This window comes from Haliotis rubra, unplaced genomic scaffold, assembly GCF_003918875.1.
Source record: "Haliotis rubra isolate DU_JTF1 unplaced genomic scaffold, ASM391887v1 Scf289, whole genome shotgun sequence".
NCBI lineage: Eukaryota > Metazoa > Mollusca > Gastropoda > Lepetellida > Haliotidae > Haliotis > Haliotis rubra.
In genome coordinates this window covers 89,710-105,121 of record NW_025766956.1, presented here as the reverse complement: position 1 = coordinate 105,121, position 15,412 = coordinate 89,710, and the positions used below count along the sequence as shown (strand labels likewise).

The following is a 15,412-nucleotide window of genomic DNA, read 5'->3' as shown; positions in this document are numbered from 1 at the left end:
TATGCTGTGATAGATTTGGTATTTGTAAACACTAAATAGAGATGAATGGTCTTGAAACAGAAATGATTTAAATTCTGTTTAACTTGTGATTACAATAATGACACAGTTGCTGTACGAGTTAACAGCCTGTCATGGACCTCTTTACTAGCAAAACAACATTTCAAAGTAAAGAAACCTGATCCATGTGTTATTCGGCAATATACCATCTGGCTAATTACACTTCATGAGTGAACATTATATACATCACATTCAGCAAATATTCCAGTTACATTGTGGGGGCCTACAAATAACTGAGTCTAAGATCAGGTAAACTATTGACTAAGCAGCCATTTTTGACAAAAAATATCAGACACTTCACAGCCTCTATCCCATAATCCAGGGTTTGCTTTTAATAAGAACTGAAGATGAAGTGATAGCAGAAAGTAAGTGAGCCATGTGCAGCACAGCAGAACAATCAGAAACAGCCTCGTTCCAGCTGGTAACAACCACACCCTCTTAAGATTGAATGGTCCAAGACTTATCACAGGTCTCTCTGTATCACAACGCCACAGTTAAACTACTTAGTGAGGGAGTTGGAATTAGCATCACATTAATTTAGTCATATCAAGGCAAGTCCAGAGATGCCCGTTACCCATCAGATTAGGATTTGAATCATAGGAAACAACTTTGCAAATCACCCTTGTCCCCTTCTGATCTTATCATTATTTTCATTATTTCACTACATGTATCTGCATAATGTTGTGAAAAGAGAATATCACATATAAACTCCTGTGTGTAGAAGTACCAACAGTGGCATATAAATGTAATAACTGTCGTGTACAACATTCTGTAAGGTTACCAGGAGTACAAAGGTAATAACTTGCTATAAGGTTTCCATGCAGGGCTATCTGATGGAGGCATAAAGGACAGGAGAAGGGTATACAAGTGGAAAACAATAGGGAACTGGGTCACATTCATCAATAATTAATCTTGATGAGCAAATAGCAGTATTGACAGTTTCAGTTTTTATCATTTATACTTGGAACTTTATAAATATTTATCATTGCAAGTTGGTTATATCAATTTGACTTGTGATTAGATTTGTTTTAATATCGATTAAAAATATGTATGAGTTGATGAACACTTTTTATTTCTGTTCCTATAAAGAGACAAATAGAAAACATATATTATCATTAGTCATAGAAATTAAACTGGTAAGAAACATTAGTTCATATGACCATGTCAAAGAAAGCATTACCTATGTCTTTTTTACTGAAAAGCCTAACATGAAAAAGATTAACACATTAATTGTTAATATTTTATAAGGCAATGACAGTCATCTTATTTTACTTAGTTTTCACCAGAAATGTATATGCAGGCCAGAAAGACTTTTTTTGGTTAAAACAACAGTTTTCCACAAAACAACATCTAATATGAATGAGATGGTTCCTTCCTCTACAGCGTTAGCCCTACACCAGTGAAGCCATGCTATGTTGTAGTGCCACACAATGCTACCTGTTGGACAAGGTGTAGCCTCCAGCTGCAGGTACAGGCTCATCAAAGAAGGAGTCGCCCTCCTGGTCACTGCTCAGGTCGATGAGAGAGTTGTGTTTGGGGCCGTTGCTGGCCTCGCTGGATGGCTGCTTGTTGTGTTCCTGGTTCTTGTGGTTTTTGGCTTCTAATGAGTTGAAGAAGTTGTTTTCTGAGTAACTGGTAGACTGGAGGAGAGAAAACAAGTTTGGGTTTTACTAGATGTTTTGCATGTTTGTTTACTGCCACACTCGACAATATTCCAGATATATGTTTATGTTGGCAGCCTGTAAACAATTGAGTCAGACAATCCAGGGATTGATGTCATGATTTGGCATCAATCCTGTCAGCATGCTTGAACATCCGATCCCATTAACAAGCAAGGTTAGTTGACCACCTAGATCTTCACAGGTATTTTATTAGATGCATCACATAACTATTCCTTGTGAAATGTGTCCTGGATTTTTAAGTTGATAAATTGGGGCTCTCATTAAAACTACAATCATTGAGTGATCGTGAACTAACTGCAAATGTTGAGGGAATTAGAACTTTTTCTGTAATAGTTACTTCACAATTATAAACCCATAATGCTTTAATGTTTTCTATGAATAAATCTAAAATATACTTAGTTCCAAAAGAAACGCGACATTCATGTTTGTTTTTTGAAGTTTCCATAATTGTCTTATCTACTTTACAATCATAACGAATGTACATGTTAAATGTTCTTTGAAACCAATTTTCCAAATGTAACTTCTGAAACAAGACTTTTAACGTCAGATTAGCCGTAACAACTGAATCTAATTATGGAACATTTTTATGGGAAAAAACAACAGAAACACATCACATAAATGCATGCCCTGACTCGTTGTGCACGTGAATTTAATGACACGCCACTTTCTCCAAGACTGACTGACTGAGTTTGGTTTTACGCCACTTTTAGCAATATTCCAGCAATATCACGTCGGGGGACACCAGAAATGGGCTTCACACATTGTACCCATGTGGGCATTTGAACCCGGGTATTCGGCGTGACGAGCAAACGCTTTGACCACTAGGCTACCCCACTGCCCCCTTTCTCCAAGTAAAACGAGAGAAGAACCCTTTAAAAGATGCGACGTCAGTTTCTGTTGTGTTCTTTTTCTGAATGGTTCAGAGAACAATATGCCACGTCTGATGAAGCACGGCTACGTGCTCTTGGGATGATTGATGCTGGTTCCAGTGTTGTCAACGTTGCACAACATATGGGAGTACATCGGACGACAATTTACCGACTGATTGAACGCCAAAATCAAATGAATTCGGTGGGAGATCGACCTAGAGATGGCAGGCCACGAGTGACATCACACAGGCAAGACCGTTACATCGTAACGTCACATCTTCGCAACCGTTTTCTTCCAGCTACTGTTACAGCCCGTCAGACAATTGGGATTCACAACAGACCAATTTCAGGAAACACTGTGCGTTGATGTGTGAGAGCACACCGGCTACACTGTGGGAGACCCTATGTTGGACAGATTTTGACACCACGGCACCGTCGTCTGTGCTTAGCATGGGCTCGCCAACATCAGCATTTGAGACATGCACAGTGGCAGAAGGTTGTTTTCTCAGACAGGAGTCGTTTGTGTGTACATGTTGCAGATGGGAGAGTGAGAGTATGGCGTCGAGGTGGGGTGGGATGGGGTTTGGTCAGCAATTTTGTACATAAAAATATTGAAAAATTGTTCTTACAAATTGCCATGAATTATGAACGGCCCCTAATACACAATTACAACATCTACAACATGGCACATACTCTATGGCCATTTGCTCCAGTCATTTCAATTAACCAGCGGGCCACTGCCACAGTGACAAAACAAATTGTCCCACATACACCTGGCAAACACTGAATTTAATCTTTTCATGGGCAATAAATGTTTACATTTCTGCCATTTCCATCATTCCCTTATATGAATAGACTGACATTTCAATTTCATCAATCGGAACACCTTGATCTAAGATTACTGGCCCTCATTAACATTACCTGGCATTTCCTTGTTTATTTGTTGGAACTAATACTATAGTAACATGACAGCAGCTTGTAAATAACATAGTCTGGACCAGACTATCCACTGACAGACTTTGTCAGCAGCGATCTGTGGGGCAAGCATTCAAACAAGTCACCAAGCTTGACCACCAAATCCATTTTGTCCACCACTTGTGACTAGAACATGTTGGCACACTTCACATGCAGGTGAGGACATTCCTCTGTGATTTCAAACATGACAACTGTACACAGCATGGATCGTGACATGACTGGCTGTCTTTTGCCCAATTGTTAGGCGTAAGTTTTACTACCTGTCTACATTTGCTATGAACCAACCTACTTCAGCGACAATCTCAAAAGTGGTGGGGTAGCCTGGTGGTCAAAGCGTTTGCTCGTCACACCGAAGACCCGGGTTCGATTCCCCACATGGGTACAATGTGTGAAGGCCATTTCTGGTATCATCCGCCATGATATTGCTGGAAGTGGAATATTGCTAAAAGCAGCGTAAAACACAACTCGCTCACAATCTCAAAGACGAGTCGAAATGGTGTTATTGGTGGTTACTGGTTTTAGTGACATGAATGCATGTGTGTGTGGCTTCTTCCACTATTCTGGATGACTGATAATTTCACAGTGCCAGGCCATCAAGATGCCATGCCAGTTTTTACTGACTCAGTGTGGACCATTTAGTATTTTAATGAAGCACTGCATTTTAAAGACATACCTTACAGTTTGTAACAAAGACATTGCAGCATACAAGACTGAATCTGTCCTTGGCTTTATCAGCACTTCAACAAGTGATTAGCATCCACAGTCTATTGCTGTTTTTCAGTCTAGATGTTGTCTGATGTTTAGCTAGTGCCCAAAGTAATCCTGAAATACTGTGCCTATGTAACTAGAGTAATCATTAATAATTACTAGCACCCATTTTGCAATGATTGCCAATGTGCCGGAGCATAGTGCCCCATTGAATATGGATGTCATAAGCTAAATTTGAGCTTGAATTGCAAACAGCTGGTTTAACCTATTTCCTTGAAATCCAAAGACACCATAAATACCTTGGATGAAGGTGGAGAGGCAGGGACGTCTCTTAACTTCTTGGAAGTTGTGGGCAAAATGTCTTCCACATCACCTGCCACCACCGTTCGACACAGCAAGAATAGGCGCTTGTACATCACCAGGAATTCTTCGAAGTCAATACCTGCAACATATCACAGATCTTTGAGATGGGATCCACAGTTTCACACAATATCTAACTCTTGTAGAGCATGTAGCAGCATGTAGTTTGACATTGTGTTGGATGTATTGTACATACATAAGCTGGAGCACTCCACATGCTTCAACAACTCCAAATTAAATCACTTCATCAGACATATATCCTGAAATGCATCAAGTAATATCACAATACCACAAGTAATATCACTGCTGATGATGAAAAGACTAAACTGATTCAGAGGTTAAATCTCTGCTACAATGAACTGTTACTGAACTGAACATTTGAAACACAGAATGTCACAAAATCATGGTAACATTTTCCTTCAAGGAATACAGCACATGTAACAAAATAGAAACACACAAATTCATCACTAATTATCTCCCTTCCATAACATGCATGCTTATCCAAGACAATACAAAACAACTATTTCAACAGAAAAAAAAGATTTACCATCCTTGCTGCCTAATTACTGTGAGACGAGTTTGGGTTGTGTGGAGCATATCCAATGGTAACTACCCGGTAATACATGCAAGATGGTATCATGCCACTTGCAGTTAGAACACAAGCAGATGACAGGTATTCTACCATTCATGTTATATACTGGGACAATGCACTAATGCTAATTCACATAAATATGACAAAATGCTTTCATTACTGATCTACTACTCATAGATGTTCAAGTATCTAGTTTCTCTACCTGTCCATCACCGATGACAACAACAAGTGCACCCTACCCATTTGTGCGGTGAGTATTTTCTCACTTTCATTACAACACAGCCACTATTCTACCCATGTCATCCGTGACTACACACAGCAGTCACTCATCATCTACATCAAGTACATGGCACTTTTGTCTACCATTTCAGTATACAATTCAGCATAAATCATGGACAAATGTACATTTTAATTATGTCTATCTAATTGCTCATAAATTCATCAAAATATAATTCCTTTAACAATAACTTCTTTCAGTGCCATTTAAATTCTGGCATGATGAAGAGGAACACATTTTATGGATAGACAACTTCATTGTTGCAATAGATGTAACATTTCGGTGTAGATGCTAACACTGTTACCATCACTTGCTTGCTAACAGTGTTAGCATCTACACCAAAACATCGCATCTATTGCAACAAAGAACTTGTTCTCCATAAAAAGTGTTCTTCTTTGTTAACAATGTAATTCTCTTTAAAACTTGGTTAATTGCAAATTTACAATGACTTAAATGAATGAATAAAATAATAAAGTGAAAGATATGAAAAAAGTAGAAGATGCAAACTATAGTTATGAGCTGAAGGTTGCATGAGGTGTAGTCTGTTCACAGAGGGCATTACGAAGGGAGTTCCTCCACCAGTTTCATGTGGAATGTGGGACAAAGTGACATGTTTTGGGGATGTTTTAAGTCGGGTGAAATGAAAGATAGTATCAAAGGTAATACCAGTGGATCCTGGTATAGAAATGGTAAGAATCTCTGTACACAGATACCTCAGAGACCCTTATGATATGGTACATCCAATGGAATCACCAGCTGATTCCTCAATGCAATGAATACTTTCACAAGATGTTATCAATTTTAACCACATTGTTTAGTCAACAACAATATAACATGCAACATTCAGGTTGAAACATCACTGCCTTAAGCAGGCATTCTTAGGAAGAAGAATAGATGACTTCATGCTGTCAATTCCTGAATTATTTACCTCTAGGGGTGAGTGAGTAGATTCCTATAGGAAATGAAACTCACTATACTTCTGGTCCCATCAACCATAACGTAATGCAGACAAAATCCGATTCAAAGGTTACCTTAAAATTACTTTTGAAAAGTTGTAAACATTCGCTCATAGAAATATCTGGAGTACTTGAAGGTACACCTGTATAGAATACTTGATGCTCATAAGTCACATTTGTTGCTACTAATAAAGCAGCATGGAACAGGGAGACTGTTTATAAAAATAAGGTGAAGCTCAAAAAAGCAGTAAAGTGACTCTGCATTCGATGATGGTCATCAACAGTGACATCCATTGGAAACACATCTGAACAAATGTAGTATTGCTCATTGACATTCTAAAAATAACATGCATTCATGATTTATGATCATGAGTGGTTGTGTGGTAGTGAAGCCCCCCAATCTCGCCATTACTTTATCAAGGCTGCTAAACAGCTAATATAAATGATGAAGAAGAAAATTAGAACCTGTTACAGTGGAAGGACTTTGTGCTCATTCCTTTCTAAGTTTAATAGAAAGCCAATATGGATGGTTTGCGAGACTTTCAGATTAATTACCCAACAATATTTATGAAACTAGTCTGTATCCTTTGTACTACCTACTAGTACTTCTTACTAACCATATTGATAAATTTTAATTTCCAGTGGTACTGTATGCACAAAAACATAATTCAACTTAACCATATCAAAACAAGGAGGATATAGTGAACAGGCAGTGTTATCACAGGGTATCACTTCACACGTGTAGGAGCATATCCTGGAGGTGTCCTGCCAAAACTTCCTGGAAACATTTTCACTCCCTAGAGAGATGTTGATATCTGGCAGGAGTGAAAACATGATATACTCACTGCTATTAAAGTCACGATCAACAGCTTTAAACTCATCATTTACGTATCTGTCCAGCATATTTCTGAAACAACAATAGTCACGGCTTGCATTATTACAACACAAAGAACACAGGTTTTGAACGTCAACCACTCTCTTTTGATGAAAAAAAGGAAACCATACTTCTAATCAATTTGATACTATGATGACACTAAGACAGAAAACATTGTGAAAATCATCGAGAATATTACTTGTATCAGTTACCTTAAGTAGAAAAATAATATTCTAATGAAACTTATTTACTTATGGAAATGTGGGAAGATGTCAATGAAGAGTTCTCGTAGTTCGTCCTTGTCAATTGAACCACTTCCATCCTGGAAAAACATACAGAGAAAATAACGACAATGAAATCCTCCAATTAAAATTTCTTCCAAGTCCACAGTGGCATGTGGTTCTGTGCAGACTAACATTTCAGAGTACATAGTTCACAAGTCAGGTGAAGTTAAGCAACATTGGTTGCTGCGAACAGTTGAATGAGTGACTCCATTCCCAATGGTAGGGTTTCAGTCCAGCCCCTCACTGAAGCTCATGTAGCAGATGGCCTTGTGGCTGTTAACTTTCCTAACAAGGCAACTAGCTCTGAATGAAATTTTAACACACATTTATCCACGTTAGCACGAAAATGGTAACAATCAGGACATGCATCTTGTGGATTGAGTCTTGTGCAAACAAGGTTCAGACATAATCATAATTCTAAGATGCTTCGGGTGAATGATCAAAGGCGCTGACAGTACTTTATCAGACGATAATGTGCACTTTTTGCATTACGTCACAATGTATTGGCGTCACTGTGGCATTCAAGTCTGCTCCCTCGTAATCGAACCATTTTGCATTACGTCACAATGTAAGCGAAGCCACGATGCATATCAGTTGTCATCGCGTCGTACGGCCTCCTTCATTAAACTACTCCGTTGCATCCCGTTTCTTGGTTTGCAGTTGCTTCACGCAGCTAATATCACTGGTGGAAACATTATGTGTATGTTTTACGACAGTTAAAATGTCTCCATTCGACTCACAAGTTTTCAGCAACACGGTAACGTTCGCAATGTTTACATTCCCAAAATGCAACGTGGAATGTCGCTTGACTACTCACCTTCATCTGGATGTACTGATCTAAACTTACGTTGGTAGTAGAAATGTGATGTTTATATTTCCCCACATGGTTTACGTGAGAATAATTTAGAGAAGATATTTAATTCGAACGTAAACCATCATCAAACTGTTATCATTTGTTTTTTTCTGGTAACGTTCGTCTTAATGTAGGGGGGCAGTCACATGAATAGAACAGCTGCCAGTTAGCCCTGTGCGAGGATTCTTAATTTAGATCACCGACACCGTCGTTTGTTTTCTGAATTAAATTAATTGTAATTATCCTTAGAAAGTATTAAATTTGGCATCTTAGAAAAGAAATACAGTTCGCTCTGCCACCATGTATAGTGTAATAAAGCACACTTTCGCCCTGAACTATTATAACGTTAAAGCACTCGGACGCAAGCATCCTCGTACTTTAACTATAATAGTTCAGTGCGAAAGTGTGCTTTATTACACTATACATGGTGGTAGAACAAACTGTATTTCTTAAGTAGTGTTGGGAATTGGAAACCAAATCCACTAACGATTATCGGAGGACTTGTGTTGAATGTTTATTGATTATAATGGAAATATATGCATTATTAATGTAATCACCAATTTTAAGGGTTTTCCCCCAAGTTTTTTCTAATTAATGTTCTTATAACTAATACTGTCATGCCATGAAATGCACGCATGCAAGAAAAACACTAGAATTGTAATTCTATCTATATATCTATGGAAAATCTTATATAGCGTTAAATCCAGAATAAACTGCTCTGCAGCACTTGAGACTAATTAATTAAACAATAAAAGTAGTTAAAATTTTACGCTGTTGAATATTACATTTGTTCATGAATATTCGTCACATTAAATGGTTAGTTTACTTCATTCAAGTGTGTTATACTGAAACAACAAAATTCTGATTAATCGAGAATATGTTTTTTTACAATCGATAATTATTTTTAATCCTTCTTTCAATTGATTTTCGATCATCGGAACACCACTAATCACAAGCATTATTTTTTTTCTATTATCATAATTCAACAATACAAAATCTGTTCCACTATTAAAAAATGTGTGCAATCAAACAACTTTAAGACTAAATGATGAGAACTAATGAAGTGCTGACATACCTTGTCATAATACTCAAACTTTTTTTGTGCAGTTTCTATCTGTGCGGCTGTGAGTTCCTGAAACAGTAATGATTTCATTATGTCTTTGATAGCTGCATCTCAGCACCTGTTCTATGTATACAAGGTTGCAATGAGGTGAGTTCTCTTCCAGCTCTAGCAGTTCACAAACTATCTAGAAAGTTATAACATGTAAAAGAATGGAAAGATGGTACCCTTTTGATATTCGGATCTTATAAAACCACTGTCTGAGTCAAAGAATACATAATTTTCAATCAAATATTTTCTTTGTGACAGTATGTACTTGGAGTTTATCAAGTGAGAAAATCTTAGATACATAATCAGTAATACAATTTGCAAACATCTTCTAATCATATACGGTACAAACGCCCCAAAACCCATGTTCATACATCATATTTCTACTCGTGAAGATCCGGGTTAGAATTGATCTTCAATAACCCACGCTTGTCAAAAGAAGCTACTAACAGAATCTGGTGGTCAGGCTTGCTGTCATGGTATCCCAATTGCGTAGATCAATACTCACGCTGTTGATCACTGGATTGTCTAGTCCAGACCCCATTATTTACAGACCGCCACCATATAGCCGGAGTACTGCTGAGTGCGGCATAAAACTTAACTCACTCACTCACATTATAATTCTTCCCTGTTAAAATGAATACTGTTCACCAAGGACAAGGTAGTTAATTTCTTGACCTTGCTGGAACTTAGTGGAAGCATGCAGTAGAGAACGTCAACATTATTACCATGGTTACAACTTGTACCATTCAAACACAGAATACAAGAACTGACATAACAACATAGCACTACATTAACAAATAATTGTGTGCTGTATTACCTGTATTCCTGGATTGGAAATGCTAGTGAATATGTATCAAGATACATTTGGAACATAACCTGTATATAGTGTAGGGATGGGTATCAGAGGTTCAAAGAGTATCACATTATACTGAGATATAACACTTTATTTGGATACATGTCACAATATGTTGTATAATTCCATATTTTGAATTCAGAAACAATCAGTAACATCATTGCATGAATTGAAGTTCATAAACAGAACAAAACAAGATGCTGGTGATAACCACCAATGACAATTCCACCAATGACAAGGATATTGTTGATGGAAGTGTAAGAATGGACATGCACATTACTGAGATTTGCATTTTGGAATTACAGAATTATTTTGAAGGTGTTTGGCAAACAAATGATGATAGTCGTTATTTCAAATTATCCGATATATCAAGCAAACTATGGATATTTTCATCTTATTGGCAAGTGTTTTGTAAGTGACAAGTTGAAATGAAATCATAAAATTCAGGAGTTACCAATATTCTTGCGATCCAAAAAGCCAAATTATTCACAAACAGTTATTTAAGGTGCCACAATTTGCTGAATTGCCTTTCTTGCACAGCTGATAGGTACTTCCAGAGAGAATTGAAGCACAGTGTCTACCTTGTATTTCCAAACACATAACTGTTATATATAGGTGACTAGTCAGTATGAGAAGAACTAGGTTTGCATCACAAACACAATGTATTCCCTTGATAAATCTACAATCTGTCAAAATAGGACTGTGATTGGCATTTTCTGTAAACAGAGCTATGCATTAAAAAGAAAGATATATTAGATAACTTGATTTTCACATACTTTCTGCAATTACCACAGAAGTATATGGGCCTTAAGTTCATGGAACATGCTAAAGTTAAAAGTGTGGTATTTTGATTTCTATATACCTACAGAAGGTAACTAAGCATGCAATATGTTCATAGCCACGAAATGCATAACAATTAGCAGTGCAAGTACCCACAGTACCACCCTGACACATAAAAAAGGAGAACAAGAAGTGTAGGTACAACACAAGACACATGTACCACCACTTGGAGGAGAACATGAGGTCCCTCCCACACTACCTATAGATTACCTTTGGGATTCTCACGATGTCCTCGGCATCCTAGAGAATAGCACAGACTGATACAGTATCTACCAGCATACACAACAGACAGTGACTCTACTCCATCACGGTCAGACTATGTATATATCATTACAAGATATCGATCATACTGCTGCTGAACATGTTGTATATCAGTCTGTTCCTTAGACTGACCACCTGACTGAGAATCATGTGTAAGTGGCCTTATGACCATTTGACTTAATTCTAGGTTTATATTGATATGACTACTAATTCATGGGCAGAGTATTATTTTAATTCATTAAGCTACATGATTCATATCATTCTTTAAATGGTACAGGTAGTGAACAAAAGTTGACCAATATATTGGAACTACTGAATGTATAAGGTTGACCTAGGAACTAAGGTGAAAAAGATAGAACTATGATATCAAATATATGTAAACTCAAGAGAAGTTACAATGATAGAGAATTGCTTGTCACAATGTCAGAAGAAATGTAGAGATCTGTGTTACACACTGGTATACTTACTTCAGTGATTGACCTGGAGTGGGTGAGTGGAGGTTTGCTTCCCTGTGCAGTTGGACGAACAACCTCAGACAGTAGTGGGGCCTTAGGAGAAGAGCCTGTGTCAGGGAGTTTCAACTCCCTTGCTAGTGTGGCACGCTTATCATAATCTTGACCCTGTTAACATGAACACTGACATTAGGTAAAATACAGGGTGGAATCACTATGTCAGTGATAAAAGTGTTCTAATTATTTACTATGATACAGAGGGACTAATTCAACACAGGGATTTGTTTCACTTGGGAGTTGGTGCATAGTTAAATATGAGCAAACAACATCTGTATAAAAGATCTACAAACAAAATGTCTCGTTTCATGATGATTCACGACTTTCTTTTCACCTGGAATATTCTTTCAGTTACTTTAATCAATATGTTAAAAAGTGAGTGAATGTGAGTTTAGTTTTACGCCGCTTTTAGCAATATTGCAGCAATATCACAGTGGGGGGACACTAAAAATGGTCTTCACACATTATACCCATGCAGGGAATTGAACCCGAGTCTTCGGCGTGACGAGCAAACACTTTAACCACTAGGCTACCCCACTACCCCCACAGGTTAAAAAGGAATCAATAGGAAAAAGTGAAATCCACTACATCATGACTCACACTGATAGACCACCCGAGGAATTGCAGATGGCCCTGAAATTTTACTTACCAATCCTGTTTCAGGATCAAACACAGCCAATGTGAATTCAAGGTCAAAGAACTCTAGGAATTCACGAACCAGACTTGCTATCTGCCGACCTGAATGCAAAAAACCCGGAGTTATTTATCACAAATTTGAAAGCCTTTTGGTTATATGCATAATATTCATCAATCAGGAATATGAAAACAAAAGTCCTTTCGTCAATTTACAAAGGTACTGTCTACAAATTTACTCTAAAACATGCTTAACAAACCTCTTAGCATAATAAACCCATGAGTGAGTGAGTGAGTGAGGTTTGGTTTTACGCCACTTTTAGCAATATTCCAGCAATATCACGGCAGGGGACACCAGAAATGGGCTTCACACTTTTTACCCATGTGAGAATCGAACCTGGGTCTTTGGCGTGACGAGCGAACGCTTTAACCACTAGGCTACCCAACCACCCCAATAAACCCACGAAGGTCCGGGTTAGAATATTGATCTTCAGTAACCCATGCTTGTTGTAAGAGGCGACTAACGGGATCAGGTGGTCATTGGTTCCCAAATGCGCAGATCAATGCTCATGCTGTTGATCACTGGCTTGTCTGGCCCAGACTTAATTATTTATAGACCGCAGCCACATACAGTACAACCAGAAATTATTGAGAATTTAAGATTGCAAGTTGTTGTTTTTTTCACTCATTACTCACATAATAAATGTGAATATTAGCAGAACATAACTCCAGATTCAAAGACAGGTGAACAGTTAGTATTTTGTCAAGTCACTATGGGCAGCAATGCAGGCTTCAATGTGGCGGGGCATACTACTGATCAAAGAAGTTAGAAAGTCGTGGTCCATGCTGTCCCAATATCGGACCACCTCTTCTTTCATTTCAGCAATATTTGTCAGATTTTTCTTATTGACACTTTCCTTCATAAGTCCCCAAACATTTTCTATTGGATTTAGGTCAGGGCTATAGCATTGCCAATCTAATAATGTCCAATTTTTGGTCCAAAACCAGGCCTGTGAATGCTTTGAACGATGTTTTGGGTCGTTGTCCTGCTGGAAAATCCAAAATTGTCCATAGAACACGTGAGCAGATGGAAGTAAATGTCCCACGAGAATATCTGTGTACCGCTCACTGTTCATTTCCCTTCAAATACACAGAGGGCGCTGCCCCTAACACAGATATGCCACCCCACACGCTAAATTTCGGACTGTACTTTGGGCGCTGATACAAAGGTTTTTCAGTTTGTTTGGTCCAGAATTTCAGTGTATTAGGAAACAGCCACACAGAACTTTCATCTGAGAAAATCACATTGTCCCAATTAAAATTTCTATGCTGTAAGCACCAGTTCAACCTTCGCTCCTTTTGTTCAGGTTTCATGATCGGTGATGGAATTCCTCGACTTTTCTACCAACCCATTGCATGCAGCTCAGTTCTAATTGTCTCCTTACAGACAGCCACAGTTCCTCTATCAATCATATCCAGCCTTAAGGTTTCTAAACTCCTTCGTTTGTTTTCAGAAACAAGAATACCAAGCTGCCTCCTGTCACCGACAGTCAATTTTCTGGGCCTACCTGGGCTTCCCTGGTGCTCAATGCCATATCCATTTGCAATATTTTTCAAAACATGATAACAGTAGACAAAGGGATGCCTGTTCTACTTGAAATCACTTAAGCTGATCTGATGTCCTTGTTATAATACTCTAAAGTCAACTTCCTCTTCTCTAAATCATCTATACTGAGGATCACTGAAAATGCCATCTGCTAGCAAGTAAACAAAGGGGGATAACTCTTCACAAACTAATGAAAAAGGATTAACGGAGTTGTCTCTCTTGAATGAAACTGAGCACTTGATAGCTGGTCAAGGTTGTTTATACTAGAAATCCAATTAAACACATTCTTAAAATTCTCAATAATTTCTGGTCATACTATAACTGAAAATATTGCTGAGTGCGGCGTAAAACAAAATTCACTCACCCACTCTTAGCATAATACATGTACATCAGCAAGTTCACAATGACAACAATGCCAAAAGATACAGTGCAGCATAAGAGAAATGAAAAAAATGATGCCTGAAGTTCACAGACAAGAAACTCACCCTCTTTGGTTGACAGGAACTGTTTTAAGTCTTTGTTTAAGAATGGAGTTTTATTCTGAAAAAACAATCATGGGTTATTATCATATGCAACTCACACCAACTGATACTCTGTGTATTGACCTTATGCATATATGATATTCACCTTATAGTTTGCCATGTTCAAGAAAAGCAAAAGTAACACCATTTCTTCACTGATACAAATACTAAAAATCATAACAGCAGCCTCTTTACACTCTCCATGTGTTCCTCTCAAAACAATCTGACATTCAGAAGGTGGGCTACATGCAATAAACATGAACATACCAGATGATTAGATTCATTTAACAATGCTATTTTCTTTATTGATTATTTCTACCATATCAACATGCAGTTTTTAACATGTTTAATGAATATATCACATATCATTTCTTAACTGACAAAGTACCTATTTATTGCAATGCACTTTCAGGTAACAGTACTGTATGTAAGACCTTAAAAAAATTGTTGTGGTTCCGATTAACCGACCGACCCTTGAATTTTGGTGTCGACCATTGTTTTTTGGCCGAAGCGGTCACTGAATAAAATAAGCTTTCAGATACAATTACATTGTTTTTAGTTTGGGCTTAATTTGTGTGGGTGTAGTATTTT

General features: G+C 37.8%; 1 protein-coding gene across 4 annotated transcripts in view; it reads right to left on the bottom strand.

Annotated features, from left to right (window-relative positions):
* Positions 1-15,412, bottom strand: part of LOC124281713 (centrosomal protein 43-like) — a 32,863-nt gene that overhangs the window by 9,118 nt on the left and 8,333 nt on the right. For 2 of the 4 annotated variants that reach the window (XM_046717662.1, XM_046717665.1), the window contains exons 3-12: positions 14,786-14,840; positions 12,711-12,799; positions 12,020-12,172; positions 11,502-11,531; positions 9,563-9,619; positions 7,602-7,672; positions 7,322-7,383; positions 6,449-6,472; positions 4,591-4,733; positions 1,495-1,697 (exon numbers count right to left, since the gene is read on the bottom strand). In XM_046717662.1, the coding sequence (XP_046573618.1) occupies positions 1,495-1,697; positions 4,591-4,733; positions 6,449-6,472; positions 7,322-7,383; positions 7,602-7,672; positions 9,563-9,619; positions 11,502-11,531; positions 12,020-12,172; positions 12,711-12,799; positions 14,786-14,840 (887 nt within the window). The remainder of the gene's footprint in view (positions 1-1,494; positions 1,698-4,590; positions 4,734-6,448; positions 6,473-7,321; positions 7,384-7,601; positions 7,673-9,562; positions 9,620-11,501; positions 11,532-12,019; positions 12,173-12,710; positions 12,800-14,785; positions 14,841-15,412) is intronic. The other 2 variants (XM_046717663.1, XM_046717664.1) reach the window with 2 other exon arrangements.